Source organism: Spermophilus citellus, assembly GCF_964194105.1.
Source record: "Spermophilus citellus genome assembly, chromosome: 15".
Taxonomy (NCBI): Eukaryota; Metazoa; Chordata; class Mammalia; order Rodentia; family Sciuridae; genus Spermophilus; species Spermophilus citellus.
Window position 1 is genome coordinate 70,923,142 of NC_138195.1, and position 27,635 is coordinate 70,950,776.

The 27,635-nt window shown below is 35.4% G+C and overlaps 1 protein-coding gene across 7 annotated transcripts in view; it reads left to right on the forward strand.

Annotated features, from left to right (window-relative positions):
- BTRC (beta-transducin repeat containing E3 ubiquitin protein ligase) overlaps nucleotides 1–27,635 on the forward strand; it is a 194,340-nt gene that overhangs the window by 65,852 nt on the left and 100,853 nt on the right. For 5 of the 7 annotated variants that reach the window (XM_081267076.1, XM_081267072.1, XM_081267073.1 and 2 more), the window contains one exon: nucleotides 10,232–10,339. The exons of the other annotated variants lie outside the window; for them this stretch is intronic. In XM_081267076.1, coding sequence (XP_081123202.1) covers nucleotides 10,232–10,339 — 108 coding nt within the window. The remainder of the gene's footprint in view (nucleotides 1–10,231; nucleotides 10,340–27,635) is intronic. 7 annotated transcript variants of the gene reach the window in all.

Sequence of the window (27,635 nt, forward strand, 5' to 3'; positions counted from 1 at the left end):
TGCTGCAATAAACATTGATGTGGTATGTTGTTTTTTAGTCCTTTGGGTACAGCTGGATCAAAAGGTGGTTCCATTTGGGATAGCTGGATCAAAAGGTGGTTCCATTTTTCAAGCAATCTTCATACTGCTTTCCATATTGGCTGCACCATTTTGCAGTCCCACCAGCAATGTATGAGTGTGGCTTTTCCCCCACATCCTCGCCAACACTTATTGTTGTTTGTATTCTTTGTTGTTTTTTTTTTTTTTTTTGTATTCTTAATAGCTGCCATTCTGACTGGAATGAGATGAAATCTTAGAGCAGTTTTGATTTGCATTTGTCTAATTGCTAGAGATGTTGAACATTTTTTTAGATATTCATTGATTGATTATATATCCTTTTCTAAGAAGTGTCTGTTCAGTTCCCTGGCCCATTTATTGATTGTTAACTGTTTTTGTTTTTTTTTAAATTTTGAGTTTAGCTTTTTGAGTTCTTTATATACCCTAGAGATTAGTGCTCTATCTGATGTGCAAATGGTAAAAATTTGCTCCCAAGCTGTAGGCTCCCTATTCACCTCACTGATTGTTTCTTTTGCTGAGAAGAAGCTTTTTAGTTTGAATCCATTCCATTTATTAATTCTTGATTTTAATTCTTGCACTATAGGAGTCTTGTTAAGGAAGTAGGGGGCTAATCCGATATGATGGAGATTTGGGCCTGCTTTTTCTTCTATTAGACGCAGAGTCTCTGGTAAACCAGAGACTAGATCCTTGATCCACTTTGAGTTGAGTTTTGTGCATGGTGAGAGATAGGGGTTTAATTTCATTTTGTTGCATATGGATTTCCAGTTTTCCCAGCACCATTTGTTGAAGAGGCTATCATTTCTCCAATGTATGTTTTTGGCGCCTTTGTCTAATCTAAGATAACTGTAATTATGTGGGTTAGTCTGTGTGTCCTCTATTCTGTACCAGTGGTCTACTAGTGTATTTTGGTGCCAATACCCTGCTGTTTTTGTTACTATTGCTCTGTAGTATAGTTTAAGGTTGTATACTGATGCCACCTGCTTCACTCTTCTTGCTAAGGATTGCTTTAGCTATTCTGGGTCGCTTATTTTTCCAGATGAATTTCATGATTGCTTTTTCTTTTTCTATGAGGAATGTCATTGGGATTTTGATTGAAATTGCATTAAATCTGTATAATGCTTTTGGTGGTATGGTCATTTTGACCATATTAATTCTGCCTATCCAAGAACAAGGAGGATCTTTCCATCTTCTAAGGTCTTCTTTAATTTCTTTCTTTAGCTTTCTATAGTTTTCGTTGTAGAGGTCTTTCACTTTTTTTGTTAGATTGATTCTCGAGTTTTTTTTTTTTTTTTTTTTTGAGGCTATTGTAAATGGGGTAGTTTTCCTCATTTCCCTTTCAGAGAATTTGTCACTGATACACAGAAATGCCTTTGTTGGTATCCTGTTACTTTGCTGAATTCATTGTTAAGGAAGCAGTTTTGATTTGCATTTGTCTAATTGCTAGAGATGTCGAACATTTTTTTATATACTCGTTGATTGATTATATATCCTTTTCTGAGAAGTGTCTGTTTAGTTCCCTGGCCCATTTACTAGTTCTACAAGTTTTCTGGTGGAATTTTTTGGGTCTTCTAGGTATATAATCATATCATCGGCAAATAGTGCTAATTTGAGTTCTTCTTTTCCTATCTGTATCCCTTTAATTTCTTTTGTTGTCTAATTGCTCTGGCTAGTGTTTCAAGCACTATGTTAAATACAAGTTTTTTTGTTTTTTTTTTTAAACTGGGCTTTGGACCCAGGGGTGCTTTACTATTGAGCTGCATCCCCAGCCCTTTAAAAAATTTTGTTTAAAAGAAATTTTGTGAGAGAGTCTTGCTAGGTTGCTGAGGGTTTTACTAGGTTGATGAGGTTGGCCTTGAATTTGTGATCCTCCTGTTTTAGCCTCCTGTCCACTCTCGGTTTTTTTCCTTACAACCTCCCCAAATCTTAATTTTACAGATACACCATGCTGTTATTCTTATGTCCTAAATGTACGTCTTTATACACTAAAGGAATAAGTTTTTTTTTCATCCTTCAAGAAGTAATTCGTGCTTTCTTGAGGACATTATTGCCCTGATGAGAATGTGGTTCCTAGAAAATAGATAACACCAGAGCAGAACAAATCCCAGGAGCTGAAAGACTCCTGGAGCCCAGTGTCTATGCTATGGATGGGCTAGAGACAGGGAAGAAGGGAAAGAAGCAAAATTTAAACTGTAATTAAAGTTACAACAATTGAAAAGTATTTATCAAATTCTAACTCTAGGTATCCCCAACCATGCTGGGTGTGGGGGAATACTACAGGTGCTACAGGTGACAGAAACCATCTCTGCATTTTTAATTTTTTTTTTTTTTTAACCAGGGATTGAACCCAAGGGTGTTTAACCGCTGATCCACAATCGCAGCCTTTTTTTAGTATTTTGAGACAGGTTCTTGCTAGGTTGCTTACAGCCTTGTTAAGTTGCTGAGGCTGGCTTCAAACCTGTGATCCTCCTGCCTCAGCCTCCTGAGCCACTGGGATTATGGGCATGCACCACCACGCCTGGCCCATCTCTACTTTTAAGGACCAGATTCTGAGAGGGGACTCACAAAGAGAACACACAGGCTAGTTAAGGAGGCTGCATGGCAGGATAGAAAGAGTAAGCATGGGAGATCTGGCTTCAAATCCCAGCTGAGCTATACTTGTGAGCCTCAACTTCAAATCATCCAGAGTTCTTATTTTAATTTCATCACAACTTTGTACAATAAGCTAGGTAGATGTAATCATCCTATATAACAGGTGGGACTTTCATATTTGGAATAAACTAAATAAGGATTCTTAAAAGGCAGTTGTTGAGTTTGTTTGTATAGGTAGAGTCTGAATGCATTGCAGGGGCTATGGAATTCTATAGTTCTCTTGGCCTGAATGTTTTAGTTGATGTAGTAGTGAAAAGGGAATTCTGTTTCATGGCTTAAGGATACGTAAACTCTCAATGCAGCAATCTTTTTATTGTTGATTATTATAGCTTCTATTACTCCTAGAAGTTGACCAACAGGGACTTGAGTTTAGGAGATTTTGTCATTCAGCTTTCATGTGGTAAATGCTGAGGCCAGCCCTTTGCCTGCAGGGCCCTCAATCAGTGAAGAGGATCTGTGACATTACTCCAGGCAGCCAAGAGTGGGGGAGGAGTGGAGGTGTAAATGAATTTGTGCCATTGAATCTGATATGGGCACTGGATATTATATTGTTCCTGAAACACTGGAGGCCCTTTGTTGCAACATTTCAATCTTTTTCAGATTCTTTCAGGTAGCAGAAACCTGCTGTGCTTGCCTTTTTGTTTTGTTTTGTTTTGGTTTGGTGATAACTGGGGATTAAACCCAAGGGCACTTTACTACCACTAAGCTACATCCCCATTTTTTTTTTTTTTTTTTTTTTAATTCTTACTTTGAGGTAGGGTCTCACTAAGTTGCTGAGGCTGGCCTCTCAGCTACCAGCATAGCTGGGATTGCAAATTGCAAGCAAATGCCAACTGCTTCAGGCTTGTTTTTTATTTTCTTGAAGTTCTGGGAGTGGAACTCAAACTTGCTCTACCATTGAGCTAAATCTCCAGCCCATAGCATAGTTTGAAACCAGTTTTAAAATTTTTTCTTAAAAATTTTTTAGAGCTGAAGATGTAGCTTAGTTCTATAGTTTTTGCCCAGTTTGTGTGAGGTACTAGGTTTAATCCCCAGCACAGCAGGCCCCCTTCCCCAAAAAAAGAATCAATCTTAGGAATTTCAATATAATTTTCAAGGAAAAACAAAGGTAGAGAACGACATACTTTTCATATATTTTAAAGGTAAAACTTAAGGGGCATTATTTGTAAGTGTTGAGGGACGGAAAGTCTTTCCACCTTTATTATAAACTGATTTTTTTGTTTTTGTTACCCTCTTCATTTAGACTGTGCTCCCTCCTAAATTTGAAGATAAGGGAAAGGAGTAAAAGTTATAGTCTGCTCCATTTATTTTGTAATTATATGTTTTTCCTTAAAGATCTTAAGTGGCATTTACCAGTATGGGTAAGATTAATTGTTACAATACAAACCAATTTGAAAATTAGTTTTTATTTTTTTTATTTATTTTTTTTTTAAAGAGAGAGTGAGAGAGGGAGAGAGAGAGGAGAGAGAGAGAATTTCAATATTTATTTTTCAGTTCTCGGCGGACACAACATCTTTGTTTGTATGTGGTGCTGAGGATCGAACCCGGGCCGCAGGCACACCAGGCGAGCGCGCTACCGCTTGAGCCACATCCCCAGCCCCAAAAAATTAGTTTTTAAATTGAGCTATAATATATAAAAGCTTAACAGCAGTGTACAGATCTGGCTATATTCAAGTGCAGTTTTCATACCTATACCAAAATTGTCTTGTAATAATTGGGAATATATCCTCTGTGTGGTGTTTGCAAGTTAATGCTATTTTGGAAATAACACCAGTGTAGCTAGTGGCTTCTCTGGGTATATGTGGCTCATTATTGATCATAATTTTATTTTAGAGTTTTAGTTTAAGGGGATAGAGTGAACTCTTTCAAATTCTTAATTGTTAGGGGAGTTTTGATGGAGGATGGGGTGAATGAATGAGGAAGAGCATTAGAATGAGTAAGAGTAAGGAAACTGAGGTAATAATTCATCAAATACATACAGCAAAATTAACACAGATTCTTGAAAGTGGAGGAGACAAATCATTCATACGAAGAATACCTTAAAAACTTACAAAGGAACACTCACAATTACAAAAAAGTATACACATTTTAATAAAAAGAGCCTCTAGTCTATGGATGAAGGGCTTTAGGTTGGCCTCTAAATCTGACTGTGCTATATGTCGTGCAGGTGGTTTCAGTTTGGCTAAAGCTGAGCCATGGACCTCCTCTGAAAGGAAGGGGGAGAAGTGACAAACTGTCTTCCACAGCTTATTCTATTTTCTTCTTCTGTAGTTTCCTAAACCCTTTTTATTTCCTCCTATGTCTTCTACCTCTACTGTTTTTCTCAGATTCAGTCACTCCTTCAGAACAAGTGTGAGACTTTTTTCTACCCATCATATGCAGAACTGTAACTAGCTGTTTAATAATATATCATGTATCTCCTTAGTAATAGCATAACAACTAGTAATAACTCATAACAGTGAGTTTTATATTACAGATTTTTAATATGGATGAATTTAAAATTGAGAGAATGTTATAAGAATATAAATTCCATGAAGACAGAAATTTTTGTGGGTATTGTTTGGTCCACATTGTTCTGTTTCTGGTGCCTACAGTTCTTAACCACAAGGAAGGGCATTCAGTAACTACTTGTTGAATAAATGATCAAAATATTACTCTCAAGAAAATCTTAACGTCATTTACTTACAATAATTATTTTGGCAAAACATTCTTGATACTTCTAGTCTAGAGCAGTAATATGAGTGGAACAGTAATTCTCAAGGGTATAGAAGCTTTTTAAATCCTTTTTCCTCTATTCCTTTCACCCTACTGCCTTCTCCTTCCAATATAACAATCTCTTACTAAGAACTACTGACTGATACTGAAATTATTATAAGCTGTTCTAAGGAGACAAATATGGATTGTCAGGGTAAGAGGGAGAAGGAAATTACAAGTTTAAAGGTATTAGGGCTGAGATGAGCATTTGACCAGATTTCACGGTAGTTAACTAGCTAGAGTATCAGGAAGGACAGGGAAGGAGAGTTGATGTAGGCAGTGGGGAAAGGTCAGATGGATAGTGTGCTTTAGAATTTCATATAGTAAATATAGGGAACTGCCGCAGTCTGGCTGGGCACAAAATCACGAGCCACCACACACCTTGCAGATTCAAACAGCAACTCTTTATTCTCGAACTGTCACCGGCACTTTACACACACGTTCTGGGCAAAATCCACTTCCACTGGGCTCTGTATCCCAAAATACTCTCTGAACTCAATGGGAACTCAAAGAGCGGGCATGCCTGAGGCAGCAGGATACGCCCTATTCCCAGCAGGATACACCTTAAACCTGGAACCGCCCTAAACCCTGATCCACCCTAAACCCGGATCTGCCCTGGTCCTTGAGCAAGGTCACCTTACATGCAATGTCACTGCAAATGACCTGGGTCATGCCATGCGTCATTTCTACTTGGCAATGGCTCTCAGCATCTCCCCCCTTCTGATTAATTAAACAACAAGTAATGTGGCTTAAGGACCGTGCCTGGTAGGTTGTCCAATTCAACATATGGTTCTTACCCGTCATGGGAAAAACTGACCTCTAGGCGTCAGCCTCCTGTCTTAGGTTGATACCACTGCAATTGGATCATACCCGTCACTGACTACCGGTCCAGCATACAGCCATACTTGTGGATAGGCCTATGCACCAGTGGGGGGTGAGGTTCTTTGCCTCACCTCTATTGGCCCCCAAATTTGGCCTTGGTGCCAGTGGGGGGGTGAGGTTCTTTGCCTCACCTCTGTTGGCCCCCAAATTTTAGACCATCACTAGCAGAAGGGAGGAGGATACAGAAATGCCACGACACCAAGCCAATTGACGGCTCCTTTGGAAAAATTGCATCACTGGTGACACCATCGGCAAAGATATGCCAGCACTACCACAATTCGCTGCACCAAATGATAGTTCACAATGTATACAAGTGATACATAGTCCAGGCAAGTTCTGCAAGCAGTTCAAAGCGGAGGAGTCTATCAATATGTCCATTTCCTCCCAAAGTAAATCGAGTCCTTGATTGAGCATTACTTGTTGAGTTATATTCATTGATGCATCAGTTTATACAGTTTACTGTGATAGGTATCATGGAAGCTGTAGTTTGGTTTTATCTTTGTCTTCACCGGCACTGGGATGAAGATAGGAATTCTGGCAATGATGCTAAAGAGACATTATTCTGAACAGAATTATTAAATATAATGAAAAGGAAAGGTGAAAGTAAACAAACAGATCTGTTAACCTCCTTTAAAAACAATCCTTAACAGCTGTTTACCTAATTTAAATTAAACCATTTAAATCACGTGAATAAAAAAAAATTCGGATCCATTTTTTCATGAGCGATCCTCATATATGATATATGGACATATGCACACACAGACATACAACACAAAATACAAGAGTGCACACAAATGTACAACACATAAGACAATAGTAAAGGCCTTGTAGCTTTACCTAGGTGAAATCTCCATTGCAATGTTTAAAAACTCCACAGTCAAAAAATAAAACTGATCAGAAGAACATTAACCTAGGTCTGTATGAGCTCAAAAAATAAAATAGAACTTTATGATGTGGGAAAAAGCAATAAAAAATAGATATTGAAAAAAGCATCCTGGTTAATCACTGTCGCAGATGTAAGAATAGCCAAGCTGGAGCTCTGGATATCAGCTGTTATGGATTTGAGTCAAATCATCTTCTTTTTGGTCTGTAGAAATTGCTTTGGTTAGTCTCTCTGGAATCCAAATCGGCTGCTGTTCTCCCTGTGGAAACACACAAACAGAACCCCGACTCCAGACAATCATTGGGTCAGGACCTTTCCATTGTCCTGTAGAATATCTTTCCAAAGTACCTTAGGCTTATGTACATTTTTTGGATACATATGTCTTTCCACAGCACTAAGTCCTGATGAATCCAAATTTAAAAATAAGTTTAGAGTAAAAAGGGTTTTTAAAGTTTATCTTTGGGGGATATATACCCCTTTCCAATTCCCTCTTTTTGCTTTAATAAGTACGTTTTAATAGTTTAATGAGCTCTTTCAACTATGCCTTGTCCCTGTGGATTGTATGGGATTCCTGTTATATGAGTAATACCAAATGATGAGCAAAATTGTTTAAAAGAGGTAGAGGTATAGCCAGGACCATTATCTGTTTTTAATTGTTTTGGAACGCCCACAGTGGCAAAATTTTGTAAGCAATGAGCTATAACATCTTTAGTTTTTTCTCCGGCATGAAGGGAGCCCATCAAAAATCCGGAAGAAGTATCAACTGTAACATGCAAATATTTTAATTTTCCAAATTCTGGCAAGTGTGTGACGTCCATCTGCCAAATATGGTTAGGTATCAGTCCTCTAGGATTGACTCCAAGATTAACTTGTGGTAAAAAGGTCACACAATTTTGACGTTGTTTTATTATATGTCTGGCTTGTTCCTTAGTTATTTTAAAACGCTTTTGTAAAGTATTAGCATTAACATGAAACCTTTTATGAAAATGTGTAGCTTCTTCTAGTGTAGAGAAAATATGTATGTCATGTGTAGTTTTATCTGCTAAATCATTGCCCAAACTAAGGGCTCCAGGCAATCCTGTATGTGCCCTAATATGTCCTATAAAGAATGGATCTTTTCTGTCCCAGATTAGACTTTGTATAGTGGAAAACAAAGAGAAAACAGTAGAGGAAGGGGAAATCCTACCAGCATCTTCAGGGGATACAAGGGATACAAATAATAAATTACAATTTATTATTTTTAGTTTCTTTAAATGTTGTAGATGGACACAATACCTTTATTTATTTATTTTTATGTGGTGCTAAGGCTCAGACCCAGTGCCTCACATGTGCTTAGGCAAGTACTCCATCACTGAGCCACAACCCCAACCCCCATTACAATTTACTGATGAGAGTAACATGATAAAATGAAGACAGCTGTTCTCTTTAGCTATGTTTAAAAAATGGATTATAGTTTGAGATGAAGGAACATTGGAAATGGTGAACAATATTCATTGCTATAACAGTTCAAGGTGATTTCATTGTTTTTTGTTTAGTTTTCTAATCCAGTGATGACTTTAGCAGATACCTTTTTTTTCCTCTCTCTCTCTGTCTGATACCTTTCTTTCGAAGTCTGACGTGTCTACTTTATGATTTATGAATGAACAAGACAGGAGGAAGAGTTCTGCACTAGAAAGCAGTAGGTCCCTTGTTCTCTACTTTTTAAATTCATGAACATGGATAAATACTTATTTTCTCTTGTGCATTGATTGCCTTAATTGTAAAATGAGGATAATCATCTGAGGGCAGAGGTCTAGATTAGAATATCTTCGGAAGTCCTTTTCAGTCTATTATCCATATATTAATTATAGTCTGTGTGAACCATGAATGTTGTATTTTGCTTCCTATATTCATTCCTACTAGAGGTGTTACAGAAGATAAAAGGCCATCATGATAATAACTATTTCAAAATCTCTAAAGTCTAATGTCATGTGTATATTGCTATATTTGAAAATATATATACATTGGGTGTGTTTAGCTATTTAGTATTCTAGTTTTTATTAGACTATATAGCATTCAAGCTGATGGACAGAACTTTAGCCTGGAATACTTTCAGAGAAACTTGAAAAATATAAAAACTGTTTCACAAGACATAGTGTCTTATAAAACTCAGTAATACTGCAATAACATTAATATTGTTTCCTTAGGATTACTAGAAATTGTAATTTCTACCTTTGTTTGCTACTGAATACATACGTATTTTACATATAAACTTTTTGTTTGGATGGTTTTAAGACCAAGAACATTCTGGTCTCTCTTTGTCTTAGTCTCCTCTCTTTCTTTGTTGTTGTTATCCCTTCTGTTTGGGTTGTTTCTTGCCTCATCCCCCTTTAATCCATCTGGAAAGCTGAAGAGACAGCTTCTATGGTAACTATGTGTTTTGGTTAATGAATAACAGAGTAACAAGATACATAAAACTTATGCAAACTCTGCGGGATTAGTTGTTATCAAAGTCATAGGGATATAATATTTTCTTTTTCTTCTAGAAACATTCTTAACTTTCCTGTGGTATTTAATTTTCTAATTTCCTAATATGATATTCTTAGGAGGTATTCTTTCTGCTTAGTCTGCATAATATTTTACCTTGTGAATTTATGGGAGATAAGATGTATAAAGAAAAAAATTGATCAGTTGGATTAAGAAGTAGTTTTCCTTTAGATTAATAAATAGAAGAATAAGGACAAAAACTTACTGGTGCGTGTGTGTGTGTGTGTGTGTGTGTGTGTATGTGTGTGTGTGTATTTTTAACCTATAACTTCTTTGTTCCCCTTGCTTTTTGGCTACTACTGCCCCTTTTGAGTTTTTCTCTGGGGTTAGAATCTGTAAGTAGTATGTTTCTTGAAAGTGTTTCTATCATAAAGGCCAGCTGCAACTGGCTTATTGCTTTCAGCCTAGCCTTGAAAATTCCTGTAATCTGTGCCATCCTGTTTCATACTGTCCCATCTCATAGTTGTCCTCTCTCTGCAGTGCTCTATGCCCAGGTCTCTGTGGCTGGGCTGCTCCAGCCTGGCGGACAGCATGCCTTCGCTGCGATGCCTGTATAACCCAGGGACTGGCGCACTCACAGCTTTCCAGGTACTTTCTCTGTCTCTGTGGGTTATTTGCGGGCATTAGTATGTGTGTGTTTCTAGTTCACTAGTATGTCTGTCGTTCTTTCCCATGCTTTACTTATATTCACCTTTTTTCCTTCATGGTATCTGTATTTGACATCACTCAATATTTCTTTAATGATTCACTTTTAATGTAGATCTAGACTGATGCAGTCTTAAGACATTCTTATCACTATCACGTTTGATTTATCAAAATGGATATAGTACAATTGACTGTAGGTTTTTAGATATAGAAGAAGTGTACTAGTAAATTTTAAAGTAGTCTGAATATATAGCAATTTAGCATGTAATGTTTGCTCTGAACCTACATAAAGCCAGTTAATGTAATTAATTAATTAATTATAATCATTTGTCTAAACACCTTATATTTTTATGATTACTAAAAAATATGCAATATCGTATGTAGAGTATCTTTTGGTTAATACGTGTGTGTGTTTATGTGTGTGTATATACACATACATATACATACATACTATGTTTTATTTATATCTTGATTAATGTTCCTAGTTTCAAGTGAAAAGGCCTTTCAGACCCTTGGGTACATTATTCACCTTGAGACAGTCTAGTTGTGTTTGCACGGATTGACAAGATTATAGTTAACCCCAGCCTTTCTTAGAAGTCAGTAGGCCAGTTCCATAATGTACAAGGAAATATAGAAGAAGACGACAGAAGTTGTGAAAAAGAGCTTGGTGCTCATTGCTTATGGATTTAGGTACTGGAATGATGGTTTTCCTTGGCAGAAGTGTTATCGGTCTACCTTAGGTTTTTTAAATTTGTGTTTTGCATTTCATAGTAATACATAACATTAGTTTAGTTTTGTTTTGTTTTAAATCAGGTTTTGTTGTTGTTGTTGTTTGTTTTCTGTTTTTGTTTTGTGGTACTGGAAGTTGAACCTAGGACCTCACACATGCTCAACAAGCATGCTGAGACTGGCTTGAACTTGTGATTTTATGATCTTCCTGCCTCAGTCTCCTGAGTCACTGGGATTACAGGTGTGTGTTGCCACGTATGGACCCCTTTGCACTCTTAAGAAAATTATTGAGGACCTCAAAGTGCTATTGTTTATATACATTGTATCAATTGATATTTATTATATTTGAAATCAGAGCTAAGAAATTTCAGTGTTATATAATCCTTCATTTTAAAATATAATAAACCTATGCAAAATTAATATAAAGAACATTTTTGTGAAACAACTATTTTCAGAAAATTAAGACTAGCATTGTATTACATTTTTACAAATTGAATGTTTGGATAATAAAACACAAGTAGATTCTTGTTTCTGCTTCTACCTTCAGTCTTGCATGTTTTGTCTGAAATAATATATAAAGAGTAGCTGGCCTCTCACAAACAACAGTTTAAAAAGGTAGAAATATTTTAATATACTTTTCAGGCAATTATAATTTATTAAAGATTAGTTGCAATGTGGGATCTGATCCCATATCACTGAACTACTTCTGTTATTGTATTAAAATCCATTGGTCTTAGTTTTTTCAAAAATCATGCTGAAAAAGTTGGATATCCATATGCAAAATAATGAACCTTGACTGCTAAATTGTACCATATACAAAAATTAACTTGAAATTGATAATGGTCCTAAATATGAACCAAAATTATAAAACTAGGACTGGGGTTGTGGCTAAGTGGTAGAGCACTTGCCTAAAAGAAGTTACTTTTTAAAAAATGATAAAATTAATAGAAAATTTAGGAGAAGAAATTATTTGTGTCTTTGGGTTAGGCAAAGATTTTTTAGATAAGTAGGTGAGTGCGCACACACACAAAACACACACACACACAAAACAATCTATGAACCATAATAGAAGTACTGACAAATTGTATTTAATCACTGTTTAAAACTTCTTCACCTCAAAAGATACAGTTTTAAAAATGAACATATAGGGCTGGGGATGTAGCTCAAGCGGTAGCGCGCTCGCCTGGCATGCGTGCGGCCTGGGTTCGATTCTCAGCACCACATACAAAGATGTGTCTGCTGATAACTAAAAAATAAATATTAAAATTCTCTCTCTCTCTTTCTCTCTCTCCCTCTCTCACTCTCTCTTTAAAAAAAAAAATGAATATGTAAGTGGAGCATGGTGGCCTATACCTGTAATCCCAGCAATTCAGGAGGCTGATGAAAGGAGGATCACAAGTTTGAGGCCAGCCTCAGCAATTAAGCAAGACCTTCAGCACTTTAGCAAGATCCTGTCTCAAAATAAAAAGGCTAGGGATATAACTCAATGGTAGAGCACCCCTGGAATTCAGTCCCCAGTACCAAAACAAACAAAAAACCAAACTGGAAGAGAATATTTGTAAATTGTATAGCTGATAGAAGACTTGTATTCTTTTTTTTTTTTTTTTTTTTGTACTGGGGGTTGAACTCAGGGGCACTCGATATCTGAGCCACACATCCTCAGCCTTGTTTTGTATTTTATTTAGAGACAGGGTCTCATTGAGTTGCCTAGTGCCTCACCTTTGCTAACGCTGCCTTTGAACTCATGATCCTCCTATCTCAGCCTTCCTAGCCGCTGGGATTATAGGTGTATGCCACTGCAGAAGACTTGTATTCTGATTATCTAATGCAGTCCTCCTACATAGTAAGATCAACTACCCAGTAAAACAGTGAGCAAAAAATTTGAATAGATAGAACACCAGAGAACATAGACAAATAGCAAATAAGCACATGAAAAGATGCACAATATTTTTAGTCATGGAAATGCAAATTAAAAATAACATTGAGATACTACTACATGTTGCCTACATGCCTCATCTCACTCTTAAATTTGGACATAGAAATGTAATAGGCCTTAGGTAGTTAGTATGTCCTAGCTCAATTTGAGAAATGTGTAAGCAGAAGCAATTTCCTCTAGCTATTGACCTCTACAGTATCCAATAGAGTGTTCTTTAATAGTTAGGGCTCAGTAAATACTGATGATTTGAACTATATTCGATAAATGGTAAAGATAATCCTGTATAATTAAAAATCATACAAGTTTAAGTCTTTTGACATGAATATCAAGATATCCAGAAAAATTCAAATTTTTTGTTTTGGCCTAAAGCAATCTTGAATTTAAACTCAGTAGGAAATAATTGTGAGTAAATGCATCATCACGATAGATTTTTTTCTAAATCTGGTATTAATCAACATTTAACATATACTTATTTTTCTCTAATTATTCCTCATAAAAGGTAGGCTTAGAGGTTTTGCTGGAAAATTCAGGAATAAATTTGGTGTATAGGTCCTGAATTGTATTGAAGAGTGAAATTGTATAATATATACAGAAAAGAGATGCTTGTGAAATATCTTAGAGTAGAAGCCCTCTGTGGTCAGTGCATGGTATAGTGATTAAGAGCATGAACCCTGATGCTGAATTGCCTGGGTCTTAAGTCTCATTCTATTATTTTCTAGGTACAACGTTTGTGCAAGTACTTGACCTGTCTGAACCTCAGTTTCCTTAAGATAATAGTATTTATCTTATAGGGGTGATATTAGGATTAAATAAGTTGATTATATTAAGTCCTTGAAACAATCACTGGTGGGCTGGGGTTGTGGCTCAGTGGTAGAGTGCTTGCCTAGCAGTTGTGAGGCATTGAGTTTGATCCTCAGCACCACATTGAAAAAAAAAAAAAAGAAAATAAAGTTATTATGTCCATCAGTAACTAAAAATATATTTTAAAAAACAATAGCTGTCAGATTAATTAATTTTATGTTAGAAAAATTATGTATAGAAGGGGTAGGTTTGGAGTCTCTCAGCAAAAACTATTTTTCACCTCTACATAAAATAGTATGTTTTTAAATATTTTTTTTCATCATGTACTACACAATTCTGGTTTTTAAGGAAGCCCACCTTTGGTTCAATTTTTTTTTTTTTTTAAGAGAGAGTGAGAGAGGAGAGAGAGAATTTTTTTAATATTTATTTATTTTTTTTAGTTCTCGGCGGACACAACATCTTTGTTGGTATGTGGTGCTGAGGATCGAACCCGGGCCGCACGCATGCCAGGCGAGCGCGCTACCACTTGAGCCACATCCCCAGCCCCTTGGTTCAATTTTTGATGATAATAGTGCTATGAATATTTTTTCTTTGCTTATCTTCAGCAAGGTCATTATTGTAATTTATGTAGCCAAAATGGAAGAAATTGGCTTATGTACTAGTTTCACTTTAATTTGTTTTATGTCAGATTCAGCATACACTGGTGCTTGATTGCTTTCTGACTAATCAGCAGAAACAGGACTTGAATCTAGCACTTCCACTGCTGGAATTATGGTAGTCTTTGTAAATGTGTATCTTTTTGGTTTAGATTTTATTTTTTAATTCAGTTTTTTTGTTTGTTTTAGGTAAAACTTACAATGAAATACACAGATCTTAAGTGTATTCTGAGTGAGTTTTGATAAATTGTATACATTTGGGTAATCTAACTTCAAAAATAGAGAATATTTAGAAAGTATCCTTAATATAACTCCTTTCCAGTCACTACTCATCCCTTATATGCAATTACTGTTCTGGTTGGTCGCAAAAATTAGTTTTGCATGGTTTTGGACTTCATGTAAATGCAGTCATATAACATATATTCTTTTGTGTCTGTTTTCTTTTGATCAGTATGATGTTTTTGAGATTTATTCATGGTGTATGTATTAGTTTATTCTTTTCCATTGCTAAGCATATTTAATTGTATTAGTATACCACAAGTTGTTTATTCATTCATTTATTGATAGTCATTTGGATTGTTTCCAATTTTTTTTGCCTGTTTTGAATCTATAAACAATTTTGTAGAAGTTTTTTTTTTCCTTTTTTTGCCACATGTTTATATTTCTCTTGGGTAAACACCTAAGTGTGGAATTGCTGGCCATAAAGCAATTTTACTGTGGTGCTGGGGATTGAACCCAGGGCCTTGTGCATGCAAGGCAGGCACTCTACCAACTGAGCTATATCCTGAGCCCAAGCAAGTATATTTTTGACTTTAAAAGAGAAATATTTCTTCAAAGTGGTTGTTCATGTAGGAATGCTAATTTTTGCTAATATTGTCAAATATGCTTAAGGAATTGTTGCATTCTTTTAATAAGTTTGAAGCATTTTAAGAAGTCAGGATTCTTAGATGGCAGTAGAGAATTTACATGGAGTCATTGCCGAATTTTTTGATTATCCTTAGTAACTCAGGTTGAAACTACATGTTGAGATGGTTTAATCATTGATATTTCAAACCACACATTTTAAACTAGGAACTAAGAAGATGCTAAAAATTATTATTATTTAAATTGATTTTATGAGGAATATTTACTTGGAGCATATTATCATTCCTTTGGTTTATTCTGGAAAATATATGGGTGATTAACAGAATGTTGATTAACAGAGGATGTATTTGCTTATCCTCAGCAAGTGGTGATCTTATAATTTATAATATTAAATGAGCAATAAAGAGAAAGTACTTTAAAATAGCTGAGTAATTAAAATCCTTTATCTTTCTTTAGTCAATGAAAAGGAGGAGAAATAAAATTTTGCTGGTAAATGTATAAGTAGATTTATATGATCTTAGAATATTTTAGGCGTCAAGTATAGCTAGTAATTTTAGGGAAATCTTGAGCTAAGTGAATCATGGTATTTTTAAATTAGTTAGGATCCCTTGTTGGTTGAAATTGTTGGGGGCTGAATTCAGGAGAGATATTGTGCTTTATTACCTAAGAAAGCTTAGAAATCTACTAAATCTTGCTGTCTACAAAGTGAAATGTTAAAATGGACCAATACTAGGAAAATTAAGCAATGTTTTATATATCTATACATCTATATCTATATATGTATACACACAATACATATATACTTACATATATGACAATTTTATGGTTGAGATTTTAGGGGACTAAAGATTATCACATTGAATACAAACTAACATTTAAATCCTATAATGAAAACTATTGTATAACAAAAGTGCTTATCAATCTCTAACTGATACCCACCCATTGCATGTGAATAATGTCAGTACAGCACAATTTCTATACAATAAAAGACTCATTTCTTTTTTGTGCCCGTGTTAACATTTGACCTATGTTTTTCTCAGTTGAAACTCTCTCATAGAAGTTTACAGAACGTGACAAAAAATATTTCTGCTTGTTTTGTAAGGAAAGTTTGTTTCCCTGTTATACAACTCATTTATCGTGGATGTAAATTACTTATTGACTATTACACTTATTTTGACTGCTTTTTTATCTTGTGAGCAAGTTGCTCACATGCTTTTTTTACTTTGTTGTTGTTGTTATTATTATTATTATTACTATTATGGTGCTGGGATTGAACCTAGGGCCTTGTGCATGCTAGTTGAGTATACTACCAAGCCCACTCAAATGCTTTTAGAATGTAAAAGTTTGAATCTGGTTTATATTCTATTATTCCTTCCTCTCATGTAATTCTTTGCAAGTTTAAAATTTGTGGTTCCCCATGGTGCAGTGCAAAATGGAGAGAGAATTCCAATCACTTGAAAATAACACAGCATTTGACCCAAATTTCTTGCCTCTTTGTCTTTGCATATCCTGTTCTCCCTATATGAAAAACCCTACCCCCAAACACCTATCCTCCCTTACTCCTTCCCTGTTTCCTTTTTGTCTTCCTGGTACTTCCTAATCCAGCTCAAATTGAGATAAAACAAGTCTCCCGATTATCCTTTCTCCCTTAAACTGGTCAGAGCACCTATACCCAGACTATGCAGTAGATACTGTTCTATCATTGATACACTAGTTGTGTATATTCATCTCTGCCCCCCATTAGATTATGAGTTCTTTGAGGGCAGGTTATTGTATTCATTTCATATTCCCATTATCAAGGACAGTACTTTATAACTTTCACTAAATTAATGAATGAATAGATTTAGATAATTTAGAAAAATCCCATGAAGACCATAAGGGATGGAAATAAAGAAAGCATTGAGTTGCTATTGGTACCTGCATGTACGTACACATAAAAGTTCTGGATTCAGAAAGAAACCATGATAATCAATCATTCCAAAGACCACACATTTTCACAGAAAAGAGAAAACCAGTCTAATTTGTGGGCAGCCTTCAAATTAAATACAGTTGGCTTTTATGTAAGCCAAGCTGGTCCCTCTGAATTGGATTCTTTTTTGGCCGGGGGTGGGGTGGGGGTGGGTACCAGGGGTTGATCTCAGGAGCACTCAACCACTGCGCCACATCCCCAGCCCTATTTTGTATTTTATTTAGAGTCTCACTGAGTTGCTTAGCACCTCACTGTTGCTGAGGCTGACTTTGAACTCATGATCCTTCTGCCTCAGCCTCCTGAGCCTCTGGGATCTGAGATGGATTCTGTATATCAAATTCTGACTCTTGTTGATAAATGTGCACATTTCAAATTATTAAATTTTGCCACAGCCAGCTAACAGTTCAGTTTCAGTGATGTCACATCTTTATCTTTATAGCAGTGTAATTATTTGACTATTTTATTGCATCTTACCCTTGCTCTATGAAAGAAAAGACACTGGGAAAACTAAAATGCTGATAGTAATAAGGAACAGTCTACAGAAAAGGTAGGAATCACCGAGTACACAGAAAGTGACCCTCTAGCCTTCGTTAGGCACAAAATTAAAGCACACATACAAAGTGTTAGAAATATATTATTGAAGATTATGCCTTAAAAATAAAGTGTAATTTTTTATTTTAAAACATTTTATCTAACATTGAAATCCATTGTTCAGTTTATTTACTTATTTTTTATTTTTGTAATTGTAGATGGACAGAATGCCTTTATTTTGTTTGTTTATTTTTACGTGGTTCTGAGGATTGAACCCAGTGCCTCAACCATGCTAAGCTACCACTGAGCTACAGCCCCAGACCCCTCAGTTTATTTTTTATACATTTTCAGTGAGAAAAGTAGAACCTACATTTTAAATCTACATTTCCACTACATTTTTTTATCTTATCCTGGAAAGAGTCTGTATTATAGAGATGACATCTTGCACTGACTTGTCTTTCCAGATGCTTGTTGATTATTTAAATAATAATATTTCCTCTATTATTGAGTATTTTGATGTGCCTGTGAAAAAGTTAATGTTCACCTACAGACATGATATTATCTAATGTTTAGAGTAAATCAAATCATTGTGAGGCAATCAGATTTCCTTAATTTTTTTGTTCTTCTTGAATAGATCTGAATAGTTAAAAATCTTCACAAAGAGGGTTTATTGCTTATTTGTTGATGTTGAATCATGTTTGACTTTCCCTAATTGCCCTAACTTCAACATAACCTAATAGCAGAAGGGAGAATGCAGGTACCCCAGGGGGCCTGAAGTTGCCCCAGTGCAAGCAGCACAAACCAGAAGAATAAAATTGATGAGAACTTTAAGAGGATGATGGGAGTCTCTGTGGATGCCTTATCTTATAAGACGGATTCTTGCTGTGGGCAGTTAAGACTCACTTGTATCTTCTGGAGAGGTACATATTACTTTCTTTATATTCCAAGATTTCTTGTTATTACCATCTTTGTATTGACTGAGCAGAGGCTATGGTACTATAGAAGTTCTTTTTGTGCTATTCAAGAATCATTATTGGTGGTTGTATGACTGCCACAACCATTTGAACCTTCTTTCACTCTTATTTTGCTTTATGTGGTAGTGTTTTTATGTTTTGTTATCCTTCCTTACGTTGATTTCTAGACTTTGGTATTTTATGTGGACTGCCAATATGTAGAATCTTGGTAGATGGACAGTATTTAGAAAACTCCCTTCTTATTTGCTTATTTTTGTGGTACTAGAGATTGAACCCAGGAGCTCTCTACCCTTGATCGACATTCTCCAGTTCTTTTTATTTGTGTTTTAATTTTTCTAAGTTCTAAGTTGTCCACCAGACTGGCCTCAAACTCAGAATACTCCTGTCTCAGCCTTCCAAATAGCTGGAATTATAGCCATGTTCCACTGTGACTGGCCCTTGTCATTTAAGTCAGGTTATTTAAGTATGGTTTATTTAAAACAAAGACCAATTTCTTGACTTTTTTTTTTAAGCTACAGAAACCTTTATGAAATTGTTGTATTTCTGCAACTAGTATAACTCCACATCATGTACAACCACAAAAATGGGAAGTTATACTCCGTGTATGTATGATATATCAAAATATCTTCTACCATCATATATATCTAAAAATATCAAAAAAATTTTAAAAACAAAAATTATACAAACTAAAAAAGAAATTGTAATATTTCACTATTGGGAGCTGATACATGTGAGTTTTGTTTTTTTTTTTAGAATCATGTTGAGTAGTTTTGATCTTTTCTATATTCTCTTACCTAGTCATCTGGAGATCAAGTCTATTATATTTTGAAATTGTTATTTGGGCCTGAGTACATCATGATGAAATGGGACTTTGCAGTGTACCTTCTCCTGCTGAGTTGTCTCTCATCTGACTTTTAAAGTTCTCAGGTGTCCATTCAAATCCTCTAGACCTTTGTTGCAAATCTAGTATCTGGGGGCTGGGGATGTGGCTCAAGCGGTGGGGCGTGCGGCCCGGGTTCGATCCTCAGCACCACAAACAAACAAAGATGTTGTGTCCGCCGAGAACTAAAAATAAATATTAAAAATTCTCTTCTCTCTCTCTCTCCTCTCTCACTCTCTCTTTAAAAAAAAAAAATCTAGTATCTGTGACTTGGTATGAATTAAGTTGGAATTCCATGCCTTGTAAAATTATCATGAAGTATTCATTTGCATACATGATCCATGAGCAAGTTCAAGTCTTAGCCTGATTGGATCTAATTTTTTGGTGTGTTAGACTGGATAGCCATAAACAGAAAGAGTAGAGGGATAAGTAATCACACTTTTTCGTGTCATATGCCCTCCACACACACATTAGTTTAAACTAGTAAATATAAAGCTTTTGTGTATAAACACTACAAGTTTTTATATTTGAGTAATCATATGATTAGCTTTATTAAATATAATTACTGCCTGGTGCAACGGCACACACCTGTAACTCCAGTGGCTCCAAAGGTTGAGGGAGGAGGATTGCAAGTTCAAAGCCAGCCTCCATAACTCAAAGAGTCCTGAGCAATTTAGTGTGAGATGCTGCCTCAAAATAAAAAGGAAAAAGGGCCAAGGATGTGATTCAGTGGTTAAGTGCCCCTGGATTTAGTTTAATTCCCAGTACCAGAAGGTGGGGGGGAACCCCGTGTGTGTGTGTGTGTGTGTGTGTGTGTGTGTGTGTGGTGTCACACTTAGAGTTGCTGTTGGTCGTTGTAGTTTGTACAAGAACTGTTGTTTTGGAGAGTACCAATTTCTTCACTAGTAATAAACCATAAGGGGTAAGGGAAATTTCTAATATAATGTTAGTATAGTATATTTCCCCTAGATTTTTAAATTGGCAGGTCATTGATTTTTTTTTTTGTTTGTTTGTTTTTTAAGCACTTCAACTTGAGCATTATACAGTCTTTTAAGGGGAATTGGCAAAATGAGGATAAAATGGGTACAGGATTCCAACAGCTTGAAAATAACACAGAATTTGACCAAAATCTCTCTTGTATTCCCTACTCTGGTTCTGTTCCAGCGGTACTGGAAATATGCCTATGGACTATTTACAGTGAGATTATAAAACTGAATCATGATTTTGGTGAATAGAAGCCAGAGCATGAGGCTCCAGCACCCCAGCTGGCAGTAAGCTCTCCCTAGGTTTATGAATGTAGTTAGATGGCCCCCAACTGTTTACAAGACAGCAGAGGTGAGATCTTTGATTGACAAGTCAGAAATGCATTAGATCATTCTCTCTGCCAGTCGCTGGTTCATGCTGTTAAAAATGTCAGCCTCCAAGTTTGAATGGCAGCCTGAGGGCCTTAGAAGCTTTTTGTTTTCTGAGATGGAAACACAAATTGGATGTGTGCCTGAGCGCTTCATCCTGGGCTGTAATTTCATCTTTTAGCTAAGAACCACAAGGTACACGAGCAAAGCACCCTGTAAACAATAATACTGTGGAAAAAAAAATAAACAAGGTCGTGTTTCTGGTACGTTGATCCGATGGTGTCCTGACCTCTATCACGTTGAACATCTCCACTCTGATTGCTGTTCCCTTTGGCATTACAATGAGAGAAAGAGAGACTGACATAGAGGAAAAGATTTAAAGTTGCAGTGTCGTTGCACATTCCTTGTATAGGCTATGAAATATTGAACTGTCAGAATGTGACACTTGGTTTTTTAAGCAACCTTTCTTGTTTGAGGTGTTTGCAGTTCATTCCTTTCTCCCCCGTTTGTCTGCTTTCATTGATAGGGTTGGGAGTAGTTGCCTTAAATGCACGAAAAAGGGACAATGTTAAAGAGGAGTGGAGCCAATAGAGCCAAATAAACTTAACACTGGAACATAAATGCAGGCTGTGAGGTGTGGGCAAAGGAGATTAAAGTTGGGTTACAACTTTAATATTGAGGTTTATGGAATACCCTATTGAAGAGAGAATCCCCTTAAGTTCCCAATTCTGTTTTTGTGGGGGCAGGAAGTTATGAAAGCTGTAGTGGGTAAAGATGGGAGATGCAATGACCTGATTTGTTAAACTGATAGCCTACTATATGCAGTATTGTTGGTAATTTAACCCAGCTATTTTATTTATTGATCTAATTATCCAGTGTCTTTGACAAGTGGTCAAATTATGAAAGACTAAAATAGTAAGGTTTAAAAAAATGTGCAAATTTTGTATTATTTAGTTTTGGTATTGGGGTGAGCCCAGGGGCACTTTGTCACTGAGCTACATCCCTGGTTCTTTTTTATTATTTTTAAATTTGATACAGGTCTTGCTAAGTTGCTGAGATTCTTGCTAAATTGCCGAGGCAGGCTTTGAACTTGCAATGCTTCTGTCTCAGGATTACAGGTGTGCACCACTGTGCCCAGCACATTTTGTATTTATAGTAAGGTTCGTGAATAGGTAATATGGAAGAACCATTATGCTTGTATCAGTCCAACTTAATGATTCATGCACAGAAAATCTTTGTTGTAAAAGCCACCACTTATTTCTTAGAACATATTTTCTAGTAATAGAATGAGGTTTCTATTGTTTAAGTTGCAATATATCTCAAAACAACAAATTTTTTTTCCCCAATGAACCCAACACTATTGATAGATATAGTCCCTTTGTCTTCATTTGGGTAGAATAGAATTTTCAAGTCAATTTTTTTTTTGGGGGGGGAGTTCTTTTTAGCTGAACATAACATTAGGATTTCTTTGTGTGTGTGGTGTGTGTGTGTGTGTGTGTGTGTGTACCAGAGATTGAACCCAGTGGTGCTTAACCATTGAGCCACATCCCCCATCCCCAACCTTTTTTTTTTTATTTTTTAGAGACTTGGTCTCCTTGAGTTGCTTTAGGACCTCACTAAGTTGCTGCTGGCTCTGAACTAACAATCCTCCCTCATCCTCCTGAGCTGCTGGGATTACAGGTGTGTACCATCACACCTGGCTTCATTTTGACACAAAAGCATGGAATATAATTTGATCTAATTCAGTCTCCATTACTTCCCTTTTCTTTTTCCCTCCCAATTTACTTTCCTCTACTGAGTGACCTTTTGTAATTCTTCCAAAGTATGGAAAAATATTTGTGTCCAAGGCATGTCTTTTTTTTTTTTTATTGGTGGTTTTAAAGGACAATTATTTAGTGTAGCCCTCTCTTCTTCAAATGAGAAAGGCAAGAACTATTGTCTGTCATGAATACATAGTGAAGTGCACTGAAAAAATGGTTCAGTCATTCTTGACATTTCTTAAATCTTCCTTTGAGGTTATGTTGGAAAGAGAAAAGATAGATAGTATTTGTAAATACTGCTCCCTTGTATCCAGAATTATGACCTTAAAAATTGAGCGCTTAGAAAATAAGACCAAGGGCTGGGGCTGGGGTTCAGTGGTAGAACGCCTGCCTCCCACGTGTGAGGCACTGAGTTGGATCCTCAGCACCACATAAAAATAAAATAAATAAAGATATTGTGTCCATCTACAACTAAAAAAAATTTTTTTAAAAGAAAGTAAGACCAAAAGGAAGGATATTAAGAATTAGTTGCTGTTGTTTTTAAGTATTGCTCTATAGTTTTAAAGCAAAAATATTGATGCGTATTTGCAGATAAACTCTGAGAACCCACTGTGTTGTCTGTGTGGAGGAGTTTTCAAAACTCATTCTTCTAGAAATTGATTTTTCATTGACTGATTTCTACAGGATAAATGAAAACAAGCCACTCTTTTCAGTCTTGTAAGAATAAGAGGAAAGCATGAGTTTGTCTATCTAAGGAATGAGACAAATATGCAATTTATGGAATCTCCTAAATCTAGTACTGTAAAACTGTACAAAATTTCTTCTTCCCCTCGTATGTTATTATAGAGGTACAACTATATAAAAGCCCAGAGACTGTGAGGCAGGCCTCCATTATAGTGATTAGCTTTATTACTTAAACTCCAGCTTTGTCTCATGAGCAAAAAAAATCAATGTATTCATAGAACCATAGAATCTCAGCTTTGGAAGGGACATCACAGAATAATCTAGTAACATAAATTTCATAACACAGGAATCCTTTATAAAGTGTTAGTGGAGGTCATCCCGTCTGTACTTAATCACCAACATTACTAGAGAGCTGAACTTCTTGAGGCATTTCATTTTATTCTTTGTTGGTTCTATTGGAAAATTTTCCCTCAAGAAGGAACTAAACTTTATTCACTCACTAGTTCTAACTCTACCTTTTGTAGCAATATAGAGTGATTGTTCTCTTTTTCATGTACAGTTGGCCTTCCTTATCCTTGGGTTCCCCTTTTGGGGATACAGTTACAAATTTGAAATGTAGTTAAGCCTCTGATGATTACATGTGTACTGAACATGCACAGGCTTCTTTTTTTCTTGTCTTTATTCCATAAACAATTATTTAATATTGAGCAATATTAAATATATTACTACAAATGGAATGCTAGTAACTATAAAATTATACTAAATTACACAAGACAGCAGAATGCATTTTGATGCATCATACAAAAATGGAGTGAATTACGTATTATAAGTAATCTAGAGATGGTTTAAAGTATATGGGAGGCTTTCTTTTATTTAGATGCTTGTCTTAGTGTTGACAAACCAGTGTGAATCCTGGAAGAATAAATTTGATTTCCATTGTCTTAAAAAATATATGGGAGATAACGTGGGTTATATACAAATGCTATGCCATTTAATACAAGATACTTGACCATCTGAAGATTTTTATATCTGCTGGAGGGGGAGGGGGTTTGTTTCATAACCAATCTTCTGTGGAAATGGAGAGACAATTGTATTTATGTATCATGTTGCTTATATCTTATTACAGGTTAGGTGTTTCTGGTTCTGTTAGTATTTGTAAATATTTTCTTTGGAAAATATTTTGTAAATATTTTCTTTGGAAAATATTTTGTAAATATTTTCTTTGGAAAATATCAAGAATCATTCATGCTATTTTTGTAACTTTCTTTTTTGGTTGATATCATTCTGAGTGTCTGTCCTTGTACGTGTATCCCACCTTGACATTGTCCTTATTATAGTGTGGCATGCATAACTAGAAATAGTTCCACAAAAAGTATACAGTAAGGACTGGGGCTGTAGCTCAATGGTGGAAGATTACATGAGGCCCTGGTTTTCCATCCTTACGACTGTGCCCCTCCCCCCAAAAAAAGAAAGTGCAATATGCTAGTGTGTAAAAATTATATGATAATATAGAACACAGTGTAGATAGATGCATTTTATTTGGAACATCATTTGGATAATGTAAGTTTTTAAAAAATATTTATTTTTTAGTTATAGGTGGACACAATATCTTTATTTTATTTTTAGGTGGTGCTGAGGATTGAACCCAGTGCCTCATGCATGCTAGGCAAGCGCTCTACCTCTGGGCCACAACCCCAGCCCATGGATAATATAATTTAATACTGCACATATGTCTTTGATTTGGGTGATAGAAATTTTTCTAGAAACATAGCCTGTGTTTGTTTCCTGATTTTTTTTTTTTTTTTTTTTGCCAAAAAGGCATAGGTAAGCACTTTGACAAATGACATGATGTAGTAGAATATCTACATGGTATAGGTATTTTAAACCTAGCTCCAGTTCCTGAAGATGGTGAACATCTGCTTAGAGGTATTGTAGAGCTCCACAATGCACTAATTGAATTACTCTTTTCTGGAGTTGCCGACTGCACTAATTGAATTAGAGAGAGAGAGAGAGAGAGAGAGAGAGAGAATGAATATGTGTGTGTGTGTGTGTGTGTGTGTGTGTGTGTGTAAAACAGATAATTCCAACCTTAACAGGAAAGATTGTGAGAGACATGACTGATGGTGTGTACTGTGCTGCTATCTAATGGCAGCCTATGGAACTACTACATGGTCTCTAGGGAGGAGAATGCAGTCATCTGATCTAGTATGACCTCAGTCTAACCCCGTCCACAGTAGCTCAAATGGTCCTAGGGTACATTTTTGTGATTTTTAAATTGAAAAGGAAAGATTGTGATGAACTTCTTCATGAAAAATGATATGTTTTATTAAGAATAAAGTTTTTAATGAAATATTAAGTACTAAGTTGCATATATTAAACCAAATTAAAAATTTCTAATCTTTATTAGCTAAAAAATTAGAATTAATAATGGGTCATATTCTTTCTCATTGTGCCTTTAATGTAACATAAATGTAAAAAGCAATTGCATTTTTTAAATGTTTTAGCATTATACAAAGAATGAATTCTTAAATAGACCCTCTTTTTGGTTGACAGAAATTGAGGTCAATTTTAAAAGCATTATGAGATTTTGTTGTGTATTTAATTTTGCTTACATAAGATGAAAAATTGTTACAGAAAAAAAATTTAATGATAACAGAATCAGAGTGAGTTCTATCTCTGTTCTACTTAATAGTTGGAACTTTAATTTTACCACAAATTTGCACAAGTTTGAAAGCCTCCAAAATAAACTAGGTAAGTTTGTTCCCTTTTTTTTAAACAAAAAGAATCTCTTAATCACAATTTCTTTATTGGTGCATATTAATTATGCAGAATGGCAGATTTCATTGTATTGTATTGGTACCCGCCTATAACATTATTTGATTAATTTTACTCCTCAGTAACTCTCCTTACCTGCCTCTCCTCCCTCTCTGTTTTCTCCTCCACCTTGTTGGTCTCCTTTCTGCTTTCATGACATCCCCTTTTTTGTTTTGTTTTGTTTTGTTTTGTTTTTCTCCTTTTTCCACTGGCTTTTATATATGAGAGAAAACATACAATACTGTCTTCATGAGTCTGGCTTATTCCACTTGACATGGATGCTTTCTAGTTCTATCCATTTTCCTACAAATGACACAATTTTGTTCTTCTTTGTGGCTGAATAAAACTTCTTTTATTAATTCATCAATTGATGGATACCTAGGTTGATTCTATAACTTGGCTATTGTGAATTGTGCTGTGATAAACTTGGGTGCACATATATCTCTAAAGTATGCTGACTTTAATTCTTTTGAATAAATACCAAGGAATGCTATAGCTGGAACATAGATAGTTCTATTTTGAGTGTTAGTTACAATTTATTGATTTTTAAAAACATGAACAAATAATTCTATATAATTTACTAAAAGCAAATATACCGAGAACAAATCACATGAACTATATTTTCTTTCATTTTAATTTTAGGCATTTTAACTTGCAAAATAGCCTTAACAGAAAAATACATGTGTGTGTATATATATATATATATATATATATATATATATATATATATATGTGTGTGTGTGTGTGTGTGTGTGTGTGTGTGTGTGTGTGTATAAAATACTTGATTTATAGAATGCATATACTATCACTTCAATAATAGAAAAGTGCTGTTGGTTGCCTGGCTGAGCATTTAAAATGATCTCTCTCAATTTTATTACATGAAAGAAACAAGTATAAAGTATAGAAGTTGTAATTTTTTGTGATCTTTACTATTTGAATATGCCAATATTTTTGGCTGAATTTATTTTTTATTGTAAGATTAAGCTTTTTAGGTCTCTTGTACAAATAGCTTTTATTAAAATTATATGCATGTTTTATATCAGCCTTAAGGACATATTACTGAGTTAGAAAATGCTTTTGACATCACGTAGATCTGAAGCTTTGCAAATAACATGGCTTTTGAAAACTAACTACACCTCTATTCAATCATGTATAGAGTACCTTCTGTGTGTCAGGTACTACAAAGTATTGGGCATAAATTAAGATTCAGATACTATTCTCAAGTAGCTTTTAGTTATTTATTAGCCATTTTTGGAAAACTTTTGTATTAGTCACTATGCATATGATTT